The 11,924-nt window shown below is 42.5% G+C and overlaps 2 protein-coding genes across 6 annotated transcripts in view; both read left to right on the forward strand.

Moving 5' to 3' along the window:
- The window catches only part of LOC109419215 (uncharacterized), a 117,264-nt gene extending 116,212 nt beyond the window's left edge, over positions 1-1,052 (forward strand). For all 5 annotated transcript variants that reach the window (XM_062859259.1, XM_019693423.3, XM_019693424.3 and 2 more), the window contains one exon: positions 41-1,052. In XM_062859259.1, the coding sequence (XP_062715243.1) occupies positions 41-187 (147 nt within the window). In that variant the 3' untranslated portion in view covers positions 188-1,052. The remainder of the gene's footprint in view (positions 1-40) is intronic.
- A 9,653-nt stretch (positions 1,053-10,705) lies between these two features.
- On the forward strand, positions 10,706-11,809 carry LOC109416013 (GPN-loop GTPase 3). Its single transcript, XM_019689981.3, has 2 exons — positions 10,706-10,865; positions 10,930-11,809. The coding sequence occupies exons 1-2, from the start codon at positions 10,821-10,823 to the stop codon at positions 11,779-11,781; spliced, it is 897 nt and encodes a 298-aa protein (XP_019545526.3). The 5' UTR covers positions 10,706-10,820; the 3' UTR covers positions 11,782-11,809.
- The last annotated feature ends 115 nt before the right edge of the window (positions 11,810-11,924 follow it).

Here is an 11,924-nt window from a genome sequence, read left to right on the forward strand (position 1 = left end):
AACGTCCGACAAGTAACACATTGGACATTTCCATTTTCAGGAAAACGAGTTCGTCACCGTGCTGGGCCAGATCACGCCCGAGTGGTTGTACGGAGAAGCGCACGGTCAGCGCGGCCAGTTTCCGGCCAACTTTGTCGAGTACGTTCCAGCCAATCTACCTCTAGTGCCGGCCAACGATAGGACGTAAAACGCGTAAGCACTTTGTGTTTGTATCATCTCCCGCCACTCTGGCATTGTTGTTTGGTCCTACACTAAAAGCGCCTTGTTGCAAACGTGCGGAAATCGGAGATACCGCGGTAGATGATCCACTTTTTTGAAGGAATTTCACACAGAAGCATCGGAAGAAATGAATCAACCGACAAGCCATTAACTGAAAATAGTAGCAAATGTCTTTAGAAGAGTAAGCATTTTTTTTCATTTCTTCTCGATTGAATAGTTGTAAATATAGCTTTTGTGTTAGCTGGAATAATCTGTCGCAGAATGTTGCAAAGCCGACGTTTAGCTATTCTCTTGGTTTTAACGGGGTAATGATGATGAACGAGTTTGTCCGCACGTGATCGCCTGTGGAGAGTGAGGAATGGTTGAGATTTGTCCACTTATTGTACGAAAAGCGAAAAACAGAGTCTTTTGCAGGCCTCCCAAATATGTGATTTGAACGTGATGGTATTAATGTTAGTTTTGCATGAGAACCAACTTTTCTAAACACAGTTTGTCCTTTGAATGTGGAAGAGATCGTCGAGCGATAAAAGTAGTATAACTATATAAAAGAAACTGATAACCTTTAGACTTACTTGATCTGAATCTACACTTTTGCCACATCACGGCACCAAATTGGAACTCCGCTGGTAATCTTGTTGCTACGACGGAAGTTGTTAGTATCCTATTAACTTGTCTATATACACACATAAACACTTCGTATTAAGTAAACTCTTTAAACTTAGTCATAATTTATTCAAAAATATCCACATACACAGAGTACACACCGAAAGCTGACTACTATTGGTAGGTTCTTTTGTAAAGATTTTTACTTTGGAAATAAAAACTAAAACATAGGTACAATGATGAAAAGTCTTGCAGTAGTGTCCGAAAGCCCTTTATAAGTGATGTTTGGAAAACGTCGTTAACAAATTTAACCCTTTACTTCCCACGACTTTGAACGAATATTTCTATACCAAGAAAGCGTTGTCGAAAAAAGTGCTTGAACAAAAGTTATTGCAAATTGGCCAAATTTTACGAAATCGTCGAAAAATTTTTTAGTTGTTAATCAATAGGTTTTTGATTGTTAATCAATAGTTCCACTATTGAAACAAGTAGTTGGCAGTTGGGTTTACCTAATGAGATTACAATCCTATTCTGAAATTTATTGTATCATATTCATCTAATTCCGTTTGTCACGAGTACGTCGAAAATCGATGGTGCTCTAGAGCAACCATGGGAAGTAGAGGGTTAAATTAGTTAGCCGAGTTGTAGAATGACTGGTCTATCTTGTTTCCCCCATGTGTGTGCGTTTTTTTTAAATTTTAACCCTTTTGAGCTGCAGGGGTCATTATCTATAAATTCACCCATTTGATAAAACAGAATACCAGGGCTGGTAGCAAGTCACTTTTTAGTGACTTAGTCACTTTTTTTGGGTTGGTCACTGAAAAGTCTCTTTTTTCAAGGTCAGGTCACTAAAGTCACTATTTTCACCTAAAAAGTCACTTTTTTCCAGGGGACCCGCATGCGGCAAGGTAGGCCTACTGCTAATCTTTTGCGAGTGTGTTAGTGTGACTGGCAACGCGTCCAGAAGCCTGGTCGAATCCTGCTTGGAAATCGGTTTGTTTTGTCGATGGGGCTGGCCCGCGAAATCGCATTGTGTTGTTTGGGAAGGCCCGCTCGATGCATGTTAGGTAGGCGTAGTTTGTTCGAGTTTGACGTGCCTGCGCCCTCCCTGCTTTTTTCAACTTTTTTGGGAAATTGATAAAATACGGATTGAAAAATATTCAAAAATGTTAGTCAAATTTTCCCTATACAAACCGTTCCATACAAAAAAAAACATCGCTTCGTAACTACTTTTATGTCTTTCTTTACTTGCTCCTATCCTGCAATTTCAATCAAGTTATCGGCGATGATTGAAATATTCCAACATAAAATTACCATATTAGCCATTAAATACCTCTGAAGAAACATTTGGTCGTCATGACCGCTTTTCTCGGTAGATCAATCATTGCAGAATCTGAATCTGGTATTAGATTTCTTAGTGAAGCGTGTTTTTACGAATTGGAATCTATTTTGTAAACTGGAACAGCCATCTTCATGCACAGATAAACGCCCGAAAGTAAGCAATGCTTTTGTAATTTCATAGTGTTGAAACTGTTGTGTTAAAATTGTTTATTCAAATGTTTACAACACCTCAAATAATGAGAGTGAACCATGCACAGCCTTGAATAATCTTTAAAGACCATTACAGCGCTTTGCGGACCTCTAAATTCCTTCGCGTACATTGTTACATTACGGACATTACGGACGTTCAAAACTTGCACAAGCACTGGTTGTTTTGTGTACTGGGCACAAAGGCTTATATTCCATGGATATCTTGTAAGATCTGTACCATGTATACAGTTCAATATAATACTCCATTTACTTGTTAGAAGGGTCATTGGTCTGAGGCATATAGAATTATACATTCGTATAATACTAGTGTTGCTTGTAGATCCTGCACCTACATTTCATGGAATTTTGGGTCGACCTAGATCATATGTAGAACTAAAAGTAGTAAAACTGTTATAGAAACCTTCAAAACATATGCCTTAAAAAAACAACATCAATGGAATCCAATCACTGTACGTGTGTATCGAAACAACTTTTATATATATTGGAAGACTGAGTTCCATAAAGTTTGGAGAGTTTTATAAACTAACGCAAACATATTTTGTAAGGGGCCGCCCCATGGCGCGTCGGTGCAGGCCTAATAGCAAATCGCTATTTAGTGGCTTGGTCATTATTTAAGTCCCCAAATAAAATTAACAACTTCTCCCAGAATGCTTGTAACTACATATTATGAAAATTTAACCAGAAACTATGAGACAATTCAAACAAATTAGTAATTATGGGACATTTTTAAGAAATTAACAGTTCTATTACATTTTCATAGGCTATTCAAAAAAAAAAACTTTGTTTTCTTCTTGTAATTCTTCTGAAAATTTCCAAGAGGGTACGTAGATAAATATTTCAAGTATTACATCAAAATTACTTAATTACTTTCTGTTATTCATTTTATTTTATTTTGAGAGATTTTTTGCAAAAATATTCAAGAAATCATATTTGAAAAATTCTTATTCAAATTCATTCGCACATTTTTAAGCATTTGTATATCTAAGTTTCCATCAAGGTGAAATTCATGACAGAAAACATCCAACAAGTTTTCCAAGAGTTTCATAATTTATTTATTATTTCTTGACAGAATTTTCATGCCATGCTCATCTAGTTCTGCACAATATATTCTATAAAATTATAAATACATGCAGTTTTGTACAATTTAAGGAATGGAAAATGAAAGTTTTCTTGAACATTTTCATTATGCGGCACTCCAGGGTTTTCTGAATCAAATTCGTTCTACAATGTTTCCTCACTAAGCATATTTTTGTGCCAAAAGTCACTATTTAGCCACTTTTTTGCTATCTGAAAGTCACTATTTGGTCACTATTTCAGAGATTTTGGTCACTAAAATAGGGGCTGTCCATTAATTACGTAAGGGAATTTTAGCAATTTTCTGACACCCCCTCCCCCCCTTGTAAGATTTTTTGTATGAAATCCCAAAAAATTTTGTATGGCACGTAAGATTTCTCAAACCCCCCCTCCCCCCATAAACCCTTACGTAATTAATGGACAGCCCCATAACTATTTTGACCCTCAGTTCCTGCTACCAGCCCTGCAGAATACTGTCTTCGGCAAAGGTGTTGCAAATTGAGTCCTCTAGGCTTTTCTTTTCTTTCCTCTATTAGGGAAAAAGGGAATATTTGTATTAGGGACTTCATTGATAACCTAGAACATCCTGAACATCATGAAATTTGGAAAAACGAAATAATTGACATACCAGTTGTTCTAAAAGCTGAACTTAGATGTGGGTTACGTTTATACACTCCCGTTCAAAAGTTTGGGGTCACCCCCTCAAAAACATGTCATTTTTTAGGCCCATATCTCTGCCAATTTGCGTCCGATTTCAAAACCCTAGGATTCATTCAAAAGATAATAAGTCAAAGAAACTTTGAACATGATTTAAAAGAAACTTTTTCAAACAATTTTATATGTAAACTTAACCCAAAGTTGCCAAATTTTGAATTTTGAATGAAAGATGACGAAGATATCACCAAATCACTTTTCCATGATTTACGAAAGTGACCCTAAACTTTTGGCCGATATTGAGGGGTGACCCCAAAATTTTGGCCGATGACATCAAGGATTAATTTACTTAATAACTTTTTTTCTAGATTTTTTAGCTAATTTCTGTAAAAAGCAGTTGAAAGCTAACAGAAAATGGGTCATATTGCCGCTCTCAACTTAAAATTTGGTCGACCCAACTTCCAGCGACACTGCCGTAAGTTTATATTCATTTTTTTTTAAAATTTGGCAACTTTGGGTTAAGTTTACATACAAAATTTTTTGAAAAAGTTTCTTTCAAATCATGTTCAAAGTTTCTTTGACTTATTCTCTTTTGAATGAAACCTAGGGTTTTGAAATCGGACGCAAATTGGCGGAGATATGGGCCTAAAAAAATAACATGTTTTTGAGGGGGTGACCCCAAACTTTTGAACGGGAGTGTATGTATTCATTTAGCCTTCGTCAAGAATATCAAATTTTATGTTCTGGGATGTTCTAGGTGTTCCGAACAGTGCTATAGTGAAGAACTTCAAATCTACAAAATAAACGTAATGTGTTTTCCCCACAAATAATAGCATTGCATAATCTACTGGGATCCGTAGGTAGCTATTGACATTTACAATGCCATTTGTTCGGACGGGGTATGTACGCACCACAATTTTCGCCTACCTTTTTTCTTCCTACTTTCCCACTGTGGCGCTACCTACTCGTCACCGAAGGCACTTGCTGCTGATGGGTTCTCGATGCTGGGTGGTGCGTACATACCCCCTCCCCGTAATTCTGGGGGGGATCCTCCTACAGCACCAGAGTTACGCCCTTGAATCTCCAGCACAGCCAGCTTCGCTACCGGCCGCCGGAACTCTCCCCTTGCAGTCTTCACCAGCGCTTGCCGGACTCTGCCATCAGCTCCAGGGTACACCTCGCTCACCACGCCACGCGTCCAGCTCTTCCGCACTCCTTCATCCGCTATGTATACCAGATCTCCTTGGCTGATGGGCTGGGTCTCTCCGTGCCACCTAGTCCGCTGGTTGATCGCCGGCACATACTCCGCTATCCACCGCTTCCACAGACGATCTGCCAGTGCCTGCGAACGCTTGTGTAGGTCCCGGAGCGCTTCGCCTTCATTTGTAGTCGAAATACTATCTGCCGCCAACACCGGACCTTTCACGAAGTGGTTCGGTGTCAACGCTTCGCTAGCCTCCGGACCTAACCCGGCGTATGTTAACGGGCGCGAATCAGGGATTAGCGGCATGCACCGTGCGGTGCGAAAAAAGCGTGTGCTTCACACAATCGCAAGTGCTCGTCTCCCGTTTTGCCGAGAGACAAGAGACGTATGAGTGAGAGCTTTCATAATTGTGCGAGAGACAATCGCAGCACTAGCTCTACGGCGCAGGGAGTAATGCACGGTGCTTGGGACTGCGCTTGTCTCCAAACAGAAAAAATCAATTAATAAATTAATTGAAGAGTTTGTGTTTTCGGCAAAGTTGTTAAGCTTGTCAAGGGTTGACAAGTGATGGGTCGTTTGATTCGAAATTTTTCCAATCGTGCGTAGTATCAAGCCAAGTGCCAAGCACGGAGACAAGCACCGAGAGAGTGCATACGAAAAAGCGTGAGAGACAGGAGAGCTCCAGCGCGCGGCAAAGCAAGCGAGCAACACACAACCGATTGCGCGTACTCGTCTCCTTCTAGTTTGTTGTGCTGTCTCGTAACAGAGTGTGCGGCACGCAAAGAGTTTTGAGTCGCACCCTATCCCTGCCAACGTGGTCAGCAACACCTCATCCGTCAACCTTCTTCCGTCTTGGAGCACCACCAGTGCTGCTTTCACAGACCGGACCAGCCGCTCCCAAACGCCTCCCATGTGGGGCGCGCTCGGCGGGTTGAAATTCCATCTTGTCCTCGCATCAGTCATGGCTTCATCGCAATCTCCATCTATCTTCCGCACAATCGCCTTGCTCGCACCCTGGAAGTTCGTTCCGTTGTCGGAATAGAATTCGACGGGTTTGCCCCGCCGACACACAAAACGCCGAATGGCCATCAAGCACGATTGTGTCGTCAAGTTGTGAGCCACTTCCAGGTGAATCGCTCTCGTCGTCAAACACGTAAAGAGACAGACCCACCGCTTCTCCGATCTCCGTCCAACTGTGACCGTGACCGGACCGCAATAGTCCACCCCGGTGAAGCTAAACGGCACCAGAAGAAGTGTGCGCCGAAGATTCCCAGGATGGCTCCCCTTCCGTTGGCGCGGATCACTCCTGGCTGGCGGCCGTTCAGCTTCACAGGGGTGGACTATTGCGGTCCGGTCACAGTTACGGTTGGGCGTATGTCGGAAAAGCGGTGGATCTGCCTCTTCACGTGCATGACGACGAGAGCGATTCACCTGGAAGTGGCCCACAGTATGACGGCGCAGGCGTGTTTGATGGCGATCCGGCGTTTTGTGTGTCGGCGGGGAAAACCGGTGGAATTCTACTCCGACAACGGAACGAATTTCCAGGGAGCGAGCAAAGAGATTGTGTGGAAGATAGAGGGGGACTGTGAAGAAGCGATGACGGATGCGAGGACCAGGTGGAATTTTAATCGACCGAGCGCGCCCCACATGGGCGGAGTTTGGGAGCGGCTAGTTCGTTCCGTGAAAGCAGCACTGGCGGTGCTGAACGACGGAAGACGATTGACGGACGAAGTGCTGTTGACTACGTTGGCAGAAGCAGAGGACCTGGTGAATTCGCGTCCGTTGACGTACTCTGGACTTGGTCCGGAAGCAAGCGAAGCGTTGACACCGAACCACTTCGTGAAAGGTCCAGAGGTGGCAGTAGAGCGGGTGCGGAAGACAGACGAAGGTGAAGCGTTGCGGGACCTCTACAAGCGATCGCAGGCACTGGCAGACCGCCTGTGGAAGCGATGGGTAGCGGAGTACGTGCCAGCAATCAACCAGCGTACCAGGTGGCACGCAGAGGTACAACCGATCAGCCAGGGCGACCTGGTGTATATAGCGGACGAAGGAGCGAGGAAGAGTTGGACGCGAGGCGTGGTCAGCGAGATGTACCCAGGCCCTGATGGACGAGTACGGCAAGCACTGGTCAAGACGGCAAAAGGGGAGTTCAGGCGTCCGGTGGCGAAGCTGGCTGTGCTGGAGGTTCAAGAGCGTAACTCTGGTGCTGCTGGAGGATCCCCCCAGAATTACGGGGAGGGGGTATGTACGCACCACCCAGCATCGAAAACCCGTCAGCAGCGAGCGCCCTACTGTGACGACTACGTGCAGGAAAGTGATTCCAAAGCGAGTCCCGTGCAGCGAAACGCAACCTGAAAAGGAGAAAGGGGTGAAACGCACTATAAAATGTAAGTCGGAAATTATTATAAGTTTTGTAATCGGTAATTAATAGAATACATTTTAGTTTCAAGCTGTTGTAACAAAGTACACTGCTGTGGAAATTTTATTTCAAGAACTGGTCCGAACACCATTTGTAGACACCGTAGGGTATTCCAGGTCAGCCAAACTACCTTGGGCTTCAACGTTGCATAATCAACCGCAGTTACTGGAGCAATCTGAAGTCTACTAGCTTATTATAAACCTTTGGGACATTCAGGGTCAGTTTGGACTATAATGAAATCCTTTAAGGCTCAAGCATTCGTCATCATTTTTCGGAAAATGAAAAGCAGTTTTCTCGCTGCAAATCAAAACAAGGATCATGAAAATATATTCACTGCATTATATTCCTCATGTGTAGTACAGTGAATTTATTTTCATAGCAAAAACTTTTGTTTTGAACGAAAAAACTGCTTTCAAATGTTTGATGATGACGATGATTTCAATGACGAAAAGTTCAATGTTAAATCTACAAGAATAACTGTATGTGTTTTAGCCATAAATAATAGTATTGTATAATCTACTGGGATTCGCGAGGCTCTTGAAATCTCAAATCTGTCATTTAAAGACACTACAGGGATATTCCAGGTCAGCCAAACTACGTTTGAGTTCATCACTTCAGATCTACACTCGTAACAACAGCTATATCTGTTCTATACTGAGTAACGTTGCATATTTATCCGTGGTTCCTGGACAAACTTTCAGAAGACTTACTGGACACGATAGATTACAAATCGTAGCATTTATTGAAAGAACTTACCGTTACACTCGTAGACTTTAGGATCTAAACTCAAGAACAGTTTGGATAACCTAGGATATCCCTACTGATCTGATACTGGCTATTGAATTTCCAGAAGACTTACTGGGCATGATATATTACCAATCGTAGCTTCGTATAATGAAAAAAGTAACCGTTACACCCGTAGACTTAGGATCTAAACTCAAGAACAGTTTGGATGACTCAGGATATTCATTAAAAATACTCTTCATCATATTCTGCCCTGACAAACAGACGTAACACTTACGAAATTTCCATCGACCACGCTTTCAACGATCATTTTAAATTTTCATAGTTGTGGCTTTCAGAACCAGAGGCGCGTGCATCGTTTTTCTATAAGTTTGACGTTTCACACTTGCGCCTTCTATTGCCGATATTGCACAACAAAGCGATTCGTGCAACTTTTCCACCAGGTGATGGTAGTGTGAACTGGTCGATGGATTTTCATGAAAATCGTTCAAGGTGTTACGTCTGTTTGTCTGTGATACCATGTTGCTAAAAGCCAAGCTGTGAGACGATTTTTTTTTTTGTTCGGGTCGAACTGTCATTCTATCCACGAAAATTAAAACTCTTTTGTTAAGTTAAGGGCGGACGGGACGGTCGAGGAAATATCCGCCATTGCTCTGTTGCTACTAAGATGGTAATCTCAGAGTCTACTTCATATAAGGGTTCGTTCAAATATTACGTAACGCTAAGGGGGGAGGGAGGGGGTCTAGCGCTGTGTTACGATTCATACAAAATTCCAAAATTTCCCATACAAAAGTTGTTACATGGGGGAGGGAGGGGGTCTAAAATTGACAAATATTGCGTTACGTAATATTTGAATGAACCCTAATGGAACAAAAATCTATCATTGTATATGCTCACTTGCAGTGCATATGCTGATTGTTTTTCAGCCTCATCTGTGCGATAGAAATCGAGATTACCATCTTCAAAATCGCGAGGCAAATTGTTAGAAAGAGAGGGAAGATAGGAAAAATAACACAGCGTCCCGATTCACCTTAACCATCAAAACAAAGGTATTGGAATCTTATAAAATCACGTTATTGATTGATGCACCAAGCGGTAAGAAGAAGAATTTTGACATCCAAGCGGTGTGCCGTTTACATCCATCGACCAATCAGCGACGAGGATCTAATCGACGGCACACCGCTTGGATGTCAAAACTTCTTCTTCTTTTCGCTTGGTGCATCAATCAATACTCAGTAAAATGAGCTCTTTCGATTAAGCTATAGAAAATAGGAATATTTTATTCACTAAACAACCCAATTGTTTAAATATAAGGCAATCAAGCGTTCATCACCCTTCTCTCTCAAGCAGTCACAGAAGATAGCAATTTTGTGTTAAATATTTTCATAGGGAAACGTTTCCGTATGAAAACAAACCTATCCTCCTCGGCAGCGAAACAGAGAAAGATGATCAAACGTCAGATAGCCTTATGTTTATTTGTCTGAGTGAAATTCTCGTTTGCTCTTTTTTTTTTACTTAGACCATTATCACATGTTATGATTATAGACACTATAGATTCCATAGACTCGCGGAGGCGAAGACAACTGTAGCCAAACGAACTGTCAGTTGGTGTAGCCAAACGAGCATGATGTCACGATTTCAATAACGACAGTGGATTGCGTGACGTCATATTCGCTCGATACACTCTAAATTCACGGCAAAACACACTAAAATCGTATTGCTCAACCATGTCTCCGCGAGTCTATGGAATCTATAGTGTCTACACGGAACTACAAATCAACCCAAATTTAAGTTGTTTTGACGCAATCCCGGTCTTCCGTGGAATAACTCAAATTTGCGTCAAACAGCGAAAGTGGTGAGTGAGTAGTTCTCGTTTGAGAGCGGCAAAAAAAATTAACCCACTGGTAAGTTATTTTCACCCAACGGAGGCCTCAAATGACGCAAATTTGGGTTAACTCAAGAAAACCCAAATTTGGCTTCTTCCACGGAAGAGCAGCGGATGCGTCGGTGCTTCTCTCTTTGTTTTCGACAACATTGCAGTGGGGCGAGGGAGAAAACAACCCAACTTTGAGTTAAAACTAAAAGCAGTTTAGCCAAATTTGAGTTTTTAAAACTTATTCTTTGGGTTTTAATATTTTTCCGTGTATAGTTATGATGGGCTGGGATCATCCCGTTTTGGTTAGAATAATGACAGATTGGTTCGAATTGCACGGTAAACACGCGTTGTTTTGTTTTGCTCCTCATCCGCTTTGCTTCGTTCGTTTCAGTTGAGGCAAGGCGGAGATCGTCGTAAATTTTTAAAAGTTTACATGTGAAATTGTGTCCATATTATTCGAAGAAAATTACCAAAAAATGCGATACGGTCAGCTAGTGATGGGCCCCGCTGGAAGTGGGAAGGTAAGATTAACCACAATGCACCATGAGGATCAGTTTGTAATAAAAATGTGTTTCATTCCCGCAGTCCACATATTGCGCCACAATGCAGCGGCATGGCTACGACGACAAACGGCTGATCAAAGTGGTCAATCTGGATCCGGCGGCGGAGACGTTCGAATACCAACCATTTATCGACATCCGGGACTTGATCCAGCTGGACGATGCCATGGAGGACGAAGAGCTGCATTACGGGCCGAATGGGGGTTTGGTGTTCTGCATCGAGTATCTGTTGGAGAATTCCGACTGGCTGAGGAATCAACTGTGTGGAGTAGGGGATGACGAGGACGAAGAGGGTGTGGCGGATGGAGTGGAGGAACCGGATGACGACTACATTCTGTTCGATATGCCGGGGCAGATTGAGCTATACACGCACTTGAAGGCCGGCCAGCAGTTGGCGAAACTGTTGGAATCGTGGAACTTCCGGTTGTGCTCGGTGTTTCTGGTAGACTCACAGTTTATGATCGATGGTGCGAAATTTCTGTCCGGAACGATGGCAGCGCTAAGTGTGATGGTTAACATGGAACTGCCCCATGTGAACATCCTTAGCAAGATGGACCTGTTGAGTAAGACCAGTAAGGGCCAGTTAGATAAATACTTGGAACCGGATCCGCAGGCTCTGCTTGGCGAGGTCACCAACGAGTCTTCATGGGGGCGAAAGTATAGGAAACTCTCGGAAACGATAGGGCTGCTGATTGAAGATTTCAGTCTTGTTCGGTTTACGCCGTTGAACATCAATGACGAGGAGAATATTGCGGATCTGTTGCTGATGATCGACAATGTCATACAGTATGGAGAGGACGCGGACGTGAAAACGACAGATTTTGATCCACCGGAGGAAGAAGATGATGACGATGTAGAGAAATATTACCATGATTAGGAAATAAAAGTTTGATTCGTAATTGTAAGTATTTCTTTGCAAATTCATTATTCCTCTCTACTCGGCATTACCTACAGATTCTTTGTCGATAATGAGATGCTTAGATCCTCAGCAATTCGAACTCGATTCCAAGATTGCATTGT

The sequence above is a fragment of the Aedes albopictus genome, chromosome 3 (assembly GCF_035046485.1).
Source record: "Aedes albopictus strain Foshan chromosome 3, AalbF5, whole genome shotgun sequence".
NCBI classification, from domain to species: Eukaryota; Metazoa; Arthropoda; class Insecta; order Diptera; family Culicidae; genus Aedes; species Aedes albopictus.